A 12,924-nucleotide genomic window follows, 5' to 3' on the forward strand; every position below is an offset into this window, starting at 1 on the left:
TCCCACGCCCAGGGAGAGCGCTGTCTCCAGGCACTAGTTAGTGGTGTCAGCTCGAGGCGGAGAGGAGGGAGGAGGTGGAGGAGGGGGAAGAGGGTAGTGGATGAGGGGGTAGAGAAGGTAGAGGTGGAGAGGAGGGTGGTAGAGGAGGGGAAAGGTTTGAGATGGTGTTTGTGAATAGGATGGATTGGAGATGGGGTGGAGGTGTAGGGAGGGGGGTTGAAGGGGGCTGAAGTGAAGAGTGAGTAGGTCGAGGAGGAGATCATGGAGGAGGTGGTGAGGTTAGAGGAGAGCCATGTTAGCTGTACCATATCCTGGCTAGCCTTATACAGTCTCGTTAACAATACTGAACCCTGGATGGCCTTATACAGCTTTGTTAGCCATACCGTTTAATACTGTAGCTGAGGCTTTAATATTGGCTTATAATATGTAGCATTGTGTCTTCTTGCAGGTGAACAGTTGATCCTGTACCATGTAACATTGCGTCTGCTAGCAGGGTTTACGTTCAACCTGTAACATGGTTCATTGTGTCTTCAAACGGGGGCATCCATGGCCTACTGGTTAAGGAGTTGGACCAATAACCGGAGGGTGGCCAGTTTGAATCCCGACCGATGCACAAATCATGTGGACGGGGGAGTAGTTGTGAAGCACTCTCCTACGTCCTCATCCACGGGTAAGGTGCCCTCGAGCAAGGCACCCGAAACCCCACGTGCTGTTCAGAGTTTGCCAGAGTGCATGTGTTCTCCCGGATGGGTCAATAGAAGAGAAAGTATCGCCCCCAAAAGGGACAATAAAGGATAACTTAACAGTTGATCCTGTTCGTGTCTGCTAGCAGGATTTTACTAAGTTTAAGACCTTTCAAGGTAAGAATGTGCCTTATGGATTCCCATCCAGTCACTTTTGGTAGTTGGTAGTTTATACTGTACCATGTAGCATTGTGTCTGCTAGCAGGAGATCAGCTGATCCTGTACCATGTAGCATTGTGTCTGCTAGCAGGAGATCAGCTGATCCTGTACCATGTAGCATTGTGTCTGCTAGCAGGAGATCAGCTGATCCTGTACCATGTAGCATTGTGTCTGCTAGCAGGAGATCAGCTGATCCTGTACCATGTAGCGTTGTGTCTGCTAGCGGGAGATCAGCTGATCCTGTACCATGTAGCGTTGTGTCTGCTAGCGGGGGAACTGTTTATCCTGTGCCACGTAGAATTGTGTCTGCTAGCAGGAGAACAGTTTATCAGCAGGGAAACAAGGTAGAAGGTCTTTACCGTGGCCGCTCTGCAGACGGGTCCTTCTCTTCTCTTCTGACTTCATCCTGGCCTTGATGTAGCCCTGACACCTGAATCACAAGATATAATTGGTATTTAAGCACTGACAACTGAAGCATGAGATTTAGTTAGTAGGGTTGTTCCGATACCGATAGAATCAGAAATTCTTCTGATGCTATAATTGGGTATCGGCGAGTACGCAAGTCTATGCGCCGATCCGATATCATCAAATGACTTACTCCTTTACTACACAGGCAAAGAAAATAACAAACAAGTGCAGGTAGAAGGCGTTTGTTTATGGTCAGAGGTGGAAAGTCGGAATGGGAAGAGCATCATCTCCGACCCACGTGCGTTCAAGCTGACATTCATCAACAGTGCATTCGTTCTCTCCATCACAAGACTTTGTTGAGTACCTGTTGTGCTTTTTTTGTACTGGGGTTCTCTCTCTTTGTGTCCAAAGGTTGCTTATCCATAAAGCACATTTTATGCAAGCACGAAGGCTAAAGAATTTAGTATCATTTGTAGAACAGGTACAATGTACAATTCATTCATTTTATTTTTTTTGCCTGCTTGAAGATTAAAAGAGCCCGAGAGTGGATATAAAGGAGGCTTTACAATTCAATCGCCAGTGCATTTTGGTTTAGGTTTGTGAGTTTGTTTTTCATGGTTCAGAACAACTCTGTTATAAGAAAATCCTTTCTCTTAACAATTATGAAAAAGTGATATAGCAGCTAATGCTTACGTGTAAGTAGATGCATTAAATGTCCTGTCTTTGCACAAAAAAAAGTAACCTCAGTATTTTTTTTTGTGTTACACAATCAATTAAAAAAAAATGTTTAATAGATGAACAAACAAAGATATTTAACACAGCTCTGAAGCTGTGTCACAACAAACATAAGCAATACCACTTAAAATGTGGGCAACTACACGTTTTTATCTTATCCACACATTCAGAAATACTGACTATCACATTTTTCGGCATTTACAAGCTATGCTCTCGTATATCGATTTGCGTCTGCATTATAGCCAAACCCGGTATCACCTGATTTCGTGCTCATGTGCACGAACGTTAATCTATTTAATCGTGTCCCAAAGCACTATTGTCTGACATTTTTCGCGCTACACAGAACGTAATGTATCCCATGCATTTTGAATGAGCGTTTCTCAGACAGTTTTTGTGCTGGACTAAACAAAACGAGAGAGAGGGAGGGAGAGAGAGAGAGGCTTCAGAAGGGTTATGCGCAGACAGAACAGTGCAACCTCTAGTTATATATATGTCAATATTTCCGTATATATTTTATTTTTGCAGCAGACCTCCTCAAAAACTGAAACTAATCTTTTGTGCTCCACAGAACGAAATGTAAACCCATGCTTTTTGAATGGCAGCGTTTCTCAGACTTTTTCGTGCTCCACAGAACGAAACAAGAGAGAAAGAGAGAGAGAGAGAGAGAGAGAGAGAGAGAGAGAGAGTGGTCAATAGGATGGTCAATAGTCAGTTTCAGATCTCGTTATAACAAGAATTTATATCGATATAAAACAAGACAACGAGACGATCTAATTGTGGGCCAGCAGAGGCTGAATTTGAACCGAATTTAGCCTATAACCTTATGCATTCATCTGGCCTAACTCGATATACATGTCAAATGTATGATATACTGTACGCTCTAGTTATCGATTCGGCAAAACAACAAACAGATTGATTGGATTTTTGCAGCAGACCCCCTCAAAAACTGAAACTAACGCCCCTGAAACCCAGTCTCACACCAGATTGTAGTATAACTACTTCAACTACCTTTTTGGCCTATCCTTTTCAATGGGCCTGCGTCCACGTCATGTGACTTTCATGATTGCTATGGTGGTTGCCATCGACCCCTCCCCGCCCCCCCTTCCCACAGTTAGAGTTTATATCCATATGCACTTGAAAGTTAAAAAGGCATTTTTGTAATAAAATAGAAAATAAAGGCAAAGTTAAAAACTTTTTAGAAGGTGCAATGTATTTAAGATTTAGCAGAAAGCTAAAGCAAACATAAAAGTATTCAGTCTTGTTTTAAAGGTGCTCAAAGTTGGGGCAAGTCTTAAATCCTCAGGGAGTTTATTCCAGCTATTTGTTGCATAGTAACTAAATCCTCAGATTTTGTAATCTGAATCCATGATAACCCCTAGATTTCTGGCTTTGATTGAGGTTTTCAGGGACAGAGAGTGAAGGTGTTGGGTTACTTTAAGCCTTTCCGTTTTAGAACCAAATACAATTATCTCTGTTTTGTCCTCATTAAGTTGAAGGAAATTTCGGGACATCCAGTCTTTCACTTGCTCAATGCACCGGCACAGCAGATCTATGGGCCGATAGTCATTTGGTGAAAGCGATACATAGATTTGCGTGTCATCAGCATAGCAATGATGGTCAATATTGTTATTTTGCATGATATGCCCTGGTGGGAGCATATAGATGTTGAATAGAGAGGGTCCTAAGATCGAACCTTGTGGGACTCCACATGTCACGTTGGTTGATTCTGATACAAAGTCGCCAATGGAAACAAAGTAGTTCCTATTTTGTAGGTAGGACCTGAACCACTATAAGACATTGCCTGTAAGCCCCATCAAGTTTTCTAACCTGTCCAAAACTATTGTATGGTCTACACTGTCGAATGCATCACTGAGGTCTAGTAGTATTAGTATTCAGGTTTTGCCAGAGTCTTTGTTAAGACGGATGTCGTTTACAACTTTAATAAGGACGTCTCAGTGCTGTGCAGGGGTTGAAATCCTGATTGGAAGGTGTCATAGCAACCAGTTGATGCCAGGAAGTGATTAAGTTGCTGGAGGACAACTTTCTCAATGATTTTACTTATGAAAGGTAGATTTGATATTGGTCGGTAGTTGTTAATAATAGAGGCATCTAGGCTCCGCTTTTTTAAAATGGGTTTAATAACTGCAGTATTCAAGGCTTTTGGGAAAATGCCTGACTGGAGAGAGTTAACTATTTGCAATATGTCTATTGCTAGGCAGTCAAAATTAGAATTGGTTTTAATGATATTGGAGAATTTATTTTATTTTCTTCTTCTTCTAGCACTTTTTAAGTCTAAATTGTAGGCACGGAGGCTCTCTTTAGAGATATCATGGTGAATATGATTTTTTTTTTACCCCAGATGTGTTCAACCTTCCTGCATTCTTTTTTCTGTGATGTTACAGAAGCATATTTTCTCCAGGGTGCCTTTTGCTTTCCAGAAATCTTTTTAACCTTATAAGGTGGAATGACATCTATGGCTTTCAACATTTTCAAATTAAAGTTTTTACAGGACCATCAGCAGACCATGGGTTGAGAGGTGGTAGCTAGGAGATGGCCTTTTTAAAAAAGTACATTAGAATCTTCATTGACATACCGTTTTTTGACAGTATTTGATTTTGTCTGTATGTCGGGAATAAAATATATATTAAAGAAAACACAAAAGTGGTCAGACAAGGAAGGATCAGTCACAGAGAGATCAGAAACATTGAGTCCCTTTGTGATAACCAGGTCTAGAGTGTGCCCCTTACAATGAGTAGCCCCTTTCACATGTTGAGACAGTTCAAATGTGTCCAAAATGGTAAAAAGTTTTTTTGCACACTTGACGTCACCAGTTATAACTAGAGAGTCAAAGTCTGTGAAAAAAAGTTGCAGAGTATATGGGTAGACTGTAAATAATTAATAGGAGAACTCTGGGGGAGCATTTCAATACAGCACAAAGGTATTCGAATGATGGAAAATCACTGGAGTTGGAGCTGGAGTTGTTGTTGTGACTATGGGAGAGATGAGTCTGGAGGTCATCGTCGTTGGGGGAGTGCAGAGGAGGGGGGTGGCCGTTCCTTAGAGTAAATGTGCATAAGACAGTTTAGTTTCTAGTCCCCCAGCAACTCACCTAGCGAGCTGCTAGGTGAGTTGCATGAGATGGAGCACTTGCTGAGTCATTTCTTGTAGGGCTGGAGCCCCTCAGTTGATAATCGTATGCGTCCTTTGAGAACCCCTTTGATATAAAAGAGACCCCAGGTCTATAGCTTACTTGTTACTGTCCTTTACTCAAAAGTTACCTATTGCATCACTTATTTTAGGGCTTCGGCCTCCTAACTGATCATTGTAGTATATTTGAATGCCCTCTTTCATAGAAATGACACCACCACCACTGGGACATGGCAATAATTCTCCATATCCATATGGGGAAGGGGGGGGGGGGGGGGGGGTACTTGTGGACAGTAGGGGTCGACATAAATAGGGAGCTTGCAATGAGCATTTCAATCTCCAGAAATAGTCAATACACACAGGAGGATGATTGACCTCTCACACATGATAACTTAATGAATTATTTCAAATAACCCTGCCTCATTAAATCAATGAGCTTGATGCTTTGCTTTCACAAATAGGTTATAGGCTGTGTCACTACCAAATATGTCCTTGCGCACCTCTCAGAGTGAAAGTGATAAAAATCACTGCCACCAGACAGTGATAAAAAAAAAAAAAAAGAGTCATGGTTATTACAAAAGTCTAAACTGTGGAAAACAGAAAGATTTTTTTGCGGTCGATTGTAACCACCATAGCAACCATGACAATCACGTGATGTGGACGCAGGCCCAGAAAAGAATAGGCCATAAAAAACTTAGACGTGTCACATGTTAAGGGCCGTTATTGTAATGCATTTTCTGCTGTGGATCAACGTTATACTACATTCTGCTGTGGGACTGGGTTTAGGGACGTAGTTAGCTGCAGTTTTTGAGGGTGCTCTTCGCAAAAATCGTATACATCAGATTGTTGTTTTGACGAATCCATAACTAGAGGGTGCACTGCGCAGCCCCCCCCCCCCCCACACACACACTTTTGAAGTCGAAAATTCAAATGCATTGGTTTACATTTCGTCCTGTGTATCGCCACAAAAATAGGACAATCGTGCGCTGGGACATGATTCAATAGATTAACGTTTGTGCGCATGAGCTTGAAATCGCTTGATACCGGGTTCGCTATCACGCGCAGACAACAGAACTGTAATGCACTTTCAGTTTGCAACACTCGTAACCTCTGAATAATACCACCAAAACACACATTGCAACCAACCAGGCCCGCCGACAGGGGGGGACAAACGGGTACGTTGTCCCGGGCCCTGGACTGGCCCTGGAATGGGGGGGGCCCATAACTGGACCCCCATGAAGTTGGGATTAATTATTGTATGTATACTTCAAAATGTGTTGATTTAGAGAAGAAAAGTGCTTTATTTGCATTCAATTAATGACTCCTAGATTGTTTGCCTTCATTGCCCTTGAAAAAACGGCCAATAACCCCCTATCACCCCTATGCCAAAATGGTTTGGTCTTTGGAGAAGAAAAAAGACGACATCATTCCATTAGTGGTCAGTGCGCGAGTTGATTCAACATGCACAAGTCAGGAACCCTGAAAAAAAAAGAAAGGCGAAAAAGAGAGGAAGAAGCCGAAAGCCTGAGGGGATCTCTTTATAAATATTTCAGAAAAGACTCAGGTGATGCTGCAGGTACCAGTAAAGGCAGCTGTGCAGCACAGCCAGGTAAGACACGGCCAACTTTTTCCAGCCCCGTTGTCAAGTAACACAGGCACAGGCGGCGTGTCAAACATATTAGCGCAGCACCACATGAGCAAGTCACACGGAGATCAATATCAGACAGACAGGGGGCATTGAATAATTTGATAACCACAACGGCTTTATTACACTGTGTTTCATACACCTATATCTAATTGAATCTTAGAATATGCACATTTACCCCGCAAATAGGCCCATGTCCAAATCAAATGTTTCAGGCAGGCACGCGCTGCGCACTCCAATCAGGCTGAATTGATTTGAGAATCATTCCCAGTCAGCTGAATTACAGCCAGTGTAACGCGGCTCATGGTTTAAAATAAGCCAGTGGCATGGCAACATGTGAAATTGCCATTTAGATAGAGTTGGATGTAACGAATGGGTTATAAACGTGACGTTTTGGGGTAGCATGTAACTTAGTTTCTGATTGCCGTTAACTTGAAACTCGCCAGATGAATGGGCTCCGCCTTGTTCCCCAAACATTCTCTGGAAGTTCAGCGGACATAAACGCGGGTCTGGCGATAAATAAAAGTACCCTTGACATGATTCCCCTTGGTCAAGTGAAAAATGGTCGATGAAATGTGCAGTTAATGAGCTCTAAGTGAATACAATAGCGTGAGTTTTATTGTGGTATGATTCTGAAAGCCATAACTTCACTCAGTCCATATCCATAGCCTATCCAATTAAAGTTGTAAATAATCCTTTTGGTTTATCCATAATAAATGGGCTTGTCATCCCGACATCATGTGTTTGGGAGCTGCACAAGGGAATTCTGTGGTTGTGTTTCAGCGTTTGACAATTTTGGGAACAAAAAAAAAAACCTTAGATTTTTTAACTTTTGTAGTCTTTGGGATAGAGTTAGCCAAGTTGATCAGTCTATTCTTTTCTGTGTTAAATCGTCAAATTAAGGGGTTTTCAATTCGTTCTTTTTTAAATGGTTCATTTTGACCCCTGTTAATTTAGATATAGCCCTTTTTATCGAAATATGTTCACCTTTATAGGAGAGGCTAGAGAGGATGAGAGAGAAGAAGAACAGGCTACCAAACAGGATGAGAGAGAGGAAGAACAGGCTACCAGTGAGATAGAGGAAGAACAGGCGACCAGTGAGAGAGAAGGGGAGGAGAGTGAAGGGAGAGAGAGAGAAAGACACAGTGATTCAGGAGGAGTAGATCCATCCCCCAGAGTAGAGGCTCAATGGGCCTGCTTTCCATAGAGCACAAGCTTGCAAAGAAGCTGGACTTCAATGACCTCATTGATGACTTTGCCACCACAAAAGTCTGGCGCATGGCATTTCGCACCTAAATAGTTGCACACAAAGTTAATGTTAAAATGTTCAAATAAATTGTTTGTTGAGTAATGAGTATTTTTTTGAATTTCCGTCATTTAAGGGTAGGGTAGGGACTGAGAAAGTAGAGGTGTGTGTGTTTTTTTTTTTTGGGGGGGGGGGGGGGGGGGGCCATTGAGAGAATTTTGTCCCGGGCCCAGCCAAACCTGTCAGCGGCCCTGCAAGAACCAACTCTTCCAGAGGTACGAGACAGAAAAAGGAGCAAGACAGAATGATCTGGGTTCTCGTAAGCTCCAAGAAAATAAATGCATTTAGCATAATGTAGCTTTAACATTTCTATTTTTCCCTGTATGGCGGTTAAAATATGCACCAATGCCATTAAAACCCAACCGAACCAGGAGTAAATGTGGTATCTAAGGAAAACTGACAAGAGCATCTTGAGCAGGCCAGCCGCGGCTGATTAAACCAGAGAGCTAATGCACCACTGCATGCTGGGTAATTAGGCAGGAAGAGGGTCAACCAGCTGGAAAATTAGTGTGTCTAGCTATCGCCCAGACGACCCATTAGCCGGCTCTGATTGGAGCAAGTCTTCTGGGGGTTTGGTTGGAGGAGAGAACACCGCAGACCCAGGCAGAAATGGACCAAACCAGGGGTACCCAACTAGGGGAACGTGTAGGGAAGAGCAGTGTCCAGGGGGGACTTGTAAAGATTCTGAATATTTTTGGTACACATAATGACCTAATATAATGATTTTCCACTGACTTTGGTGCTAGAAAAGAGCCACGTCAATGCTTAAGAGCATACAACCCTGTTGTCCTAGCACCGTCAGGATGTTCAAATTAACGTCATGTCATACACCTAGGCAAGTCCACTACAATCTCAATAACAAACTCAATGATATAACATAAGTCCCTGGTCAGCTATAATATTGAAAATGAATGTAAAGGATAATAGTACATTATTAGTTCATGAGAAACATTTGTGGTTGGGTAGGATTACTTGAGCTGTACTTATGGGGTTGGGAAACACTTGACTAGACCACCAGAGGAAACAGAGACCCAGAGAGACAGAGACCAGACCCCCAGAACCACAGACAGATATAAAACAGACCACTAAAGGAAGCAAGGGCCCAGAGAGAAATAGACCAGACCTCCAGAAAAACATAGAACAGACCATGAGAGGAGGCAGAGACCCAGAGAGACATAGACCAGACCCCCAGAACCACAGACAAAGATAGAAAAGACCATGAGAGGAGACAGAGACCCAGCAAGACATGGAGCTCACCGTCCTGTGATGAGCAGGAAGAGGGTGAGGACCACCAGTAAGGAGCAGCCCCCCACTGCTGCCGTGACCACCACCAACACCTGACCATGGTCTGCAACGTTAGGGTCTGAGGAGGAGGAAGAATGGGGGTGAAAGGAGAAGAGGGGGAGGAGATAAGCAGGGGGGGCAGGAGGTGGGGGAGGAGACAGCAAGAGGAAAACATGGAGAGGAGGAGAGAGGAACCAATGGGGGGGTGGGAGAAAGAGTGAAGAGACAGAAGAGGAGGGAGAGGAGAGAGGGGGAGAGACAAAGGAGGAGATCAAGACAAGGAGAGAAGATATTGGGTTGGCAATAAAAGAGACACCAATGTAGTGAGAGATTCTAGAAGCGTTCTGCCAGGCACATTCAAAGGTTAAGGGTGTTAATTCACAAATCAGACTGGCTTCTTTAATGGATAAAAAAGTTGGAATTATACAGCTGTCGGCATCTTTTGTGTACATCCTGTATTCAGCCATTTATAATATTCAGTACTCAATTCAAAAATAAATTCTATGTTTATGCAGGTGAGAGGCGGATGGGAACTAGTGTCAGCATATGTTTAGCTCTGAATCAGCTCTGCCTCAAGGTGCATATTTGGGTTAGACTAGATTGATCACTCCGAGCCGACTGGGTTCAAACACCCAATTCAGTCTACCTGATTTTTATACCAAAGCAAATGTCTTCAAATGGATAAAAGTAACTACTAACTGGCTAAATAGTAGTGAATAGTTTGTGTTTAATATAATGACTGCACTGACAACCAGCGGCATAGCGATAGATGCCAAAGCTCCAAAAGAGATCCACAGTCTTGAACATAATCAGGTCCAGTGGCCAATAGACCCTCACACAACAAAAACCTTGTGCTTGTGTTCAGGGGCGTTGACATATATGGGATTAGCCCAGAGGGAAGGGGGAAATGCGCGGCAACATTTTTTGTATGCTTTATTGCGCATGCACATTTTTCATAATGCTTAACTAAACAAACCAAATACGCAGTTTATTATAGCTTTAAATAGCTACCTGACTGCTGTGCTGCTTATCCCCAGACATCTAAAGTCCCATTCAAGTTATTTCAGAGTAAAATTAATACAAGTGAGACAGACCATACCTATATATATATATACACATATATGTATAGATGACTGGGGATAGGGTAGGTTAATTCACTTGAGGTGGTAAACAGTCTGGTTATGTTTTTAAACTGTTTATTCTCTTGCCAGAAGGACTAAAAAAATAAATAAAATAAAAATAATAATAATAATTGATCGAGTTACAGAAAACTCGGTCAAGAAAGATGAGAAGAATTCATAGAATTCGAAGGCAAACCCATGCGTCTAGTTTGCTTAGAAGCAATATCAGTCATTTTAGATATCCACTCAAGTCGCCACTACAACTACTACAACTGCTTGTTGGGTTTGAGTTCATTGAGTTGTTGCACTTAATGTTGGGCCACTGTTTTTCAGTTTTTTTACTTCATTGAATGATGATGTATGTGAGCCCTTTGCACTGATAAAAATACTGACCATTCATGTGGCTGTTTGAGCATGGAAAACATGAAATGAATGCATGTTGGTTCAATTAACATGCCGTACATAGGTTATGATTCTGGACGATTTTTTAGGTAGTGGCCATCCCCAAAATGCACCAGAATACAGGAAATCATATCTACCAAATTCAAAATTGTGTAGCTTCTCTCAGCTCACGTTTAGTTGAAGTGTGCAGTCATGTGGCCCTCTGATGGTTATGATGAAAAATGTGGCCCTCTTTATCATGAAAGTTGCCCATCCCTGATCTAGAAGGACTAAGCTACTTTATTTTCAGATGCCCCTGGAATCCCCATGTTTGTTTCTAGTGTAAAGCAAGCTAAAAAAAAAAGCAAGTTGATATACATATTTATATATATGCTATATATATATATGTATATATATATATTTATTTATTTTACCCAAAAATTAGATTTGGGGCTAATTAAAAAAGACCCGGGGATTTAGCCCTGAATAAAACAGCCTAGAGACGCCACTGCTTGTGTTTACTCCCTTGCTTTACAAATCTGATGTTATGGAGCATAATTCCACCAAGCGAACATCATATCTCACTGTGATATGAAGTTGTCGTGAGGCTCGTTCTGCCATGTCCGCCTTTCTAATATTCCCCCTGAGGATGTTGTGCACCTTGTTTATTTATTCTCTCTGACTCTGTGTTTCCTGGTAGACGACGATGAAATGCAAAGGACAACACCACGCTTTAATGAAAATCTCTTAATCATAAAACAAGTTTCCATGATTAAGAGTCTATTGACTTGGCCCTAACATGAGCATATCTCATCGGATTACAGACAGATCTTTTGGGTGTCTCTGGAGAGAAAGCGAGATTGCTTTGTCCCTGTTGAACAGGACTGCTATCATACTTCTGTCACATGGGCAGGTACATAAACTCACTGACAAACGTGTGTGATGTACACAGCAGCAAAGCTAACACTAAAACTAAATGATAACTTAAATCATGTCACTCATGAGTTTGTTTATGTTCAGTTGGTTTGGTAACTAACCAACTGTCTTCTAAATCATCATACATGAACACACTTTGATTAGAGCTTTGATTCTCTCACTGTTCCAGAACAATCCAGGTTCAAATTAAAATAAAGTCAATCTTCTATAATGCACTTGACTAACACTAGTAAATTGTATTTATAATTGTTATAACTCTACACATTTTTTGTACAGCTCTCTGAAGTTACGCTCCACTCATTCTGATCGTACATTTTATTTCTCCCAGCCTCACTTGTAAGTCACTTTGGATACAAGCCTAACCAGAAGAAAGTGTGTTGGACTCCCAGCAGAAAGGTTCAGGATTTGAACCCCAAACCCAAAATCACACGCTTCCTGCATTCATCCTTGGGCTGTGGTCTAACCCCACCTGATCATTAATGACATGTATCTGAAGAATGTGCAGTACCGTTTTTGCATGTATTGCAAGTACTCTACATATTATTGCATGTTTTGATTTGCAGGCAGCCTCACTCCCATTGGATAAGAGCATCTGCTGGATTACTAAATGATAGTAAATAGTAGCTCAACCTCACAATGGCTCCAAAATACACATGGTGCAATCTATTTAAAGAGAGTCTAGGCAGACTTCTCGCCTTACCCTCCTCTACAGTGGCAAACTCAAACTTGGGGCAGTAAGCTGTATAGCCAGCGGCGGTGCGGGCACGGACGCGGAACACGTAGAGCGTGCCGGGCTTCAGGCCCGTCACCACAACACCAGGCAGCTTGGTGCGGGTCGACGAGTAGCTCAGCTGCTCCTGCTCCTGGAGAGGCAGGGAGGAGGAGGAAACGGCTGTTGAACAGGATGTTACATCCTTTTTTTTCTGCATTACGATTTTAATTTACAGTGACAAAATAGCCTAGATTACTATTCTATTACGACATTTGTCATAATAAGTGCAACAATATATCGCTGTCGGTACCCATAGGCTTTGACCGTTTTTACTGCTGCATCTATCT

General features: G+C 42.2%; 1 protein-coding gene across 1 annotated transcript in view; it reads right to left on the reverse strand.

Annotated features, from left to right (window-relative positions):
- Nucleotides 1-12,924, reverse strand: part of LOC115558929 (ephrin type-A receptor 6-like) — a 48,582-nt gene that overhangs the window by 6,391 nt on the left and 29,267 nt on the right. The window contains exons 8-10 of the mRNA XM_030377483.1: nt 12,566-12,728; nt 9,401-9,506; nt 1,262-1,332 (exon numbers count right to left, since the gene is read on the reverse strand). Coding sequence (XP_030233343.1) covers nt 1,262-1,332; nt 9,401-9,506; nt 12,566-12,728 — 340 coding nt within the window. The remainder of the gene's footprint in view (nt 1-1,261; nt 1,333-9,400; nt 9,507-12,565; nt 12,729-12,924) is intronic.

This window comes from Gadus morhua, chromosome 14 (assembly GCF_902167405.1).
Source record: "Gadus morhua chromosome 14, gadMor3.0, whole genome shotgun sequence".
In the NCBI taxonomy this organism is placed as follows: Eukaryota; Metazoa; Chordata; class Actinopteri; order Gadiformes; family Gadidae; genus Gadus; species Gadus morhua.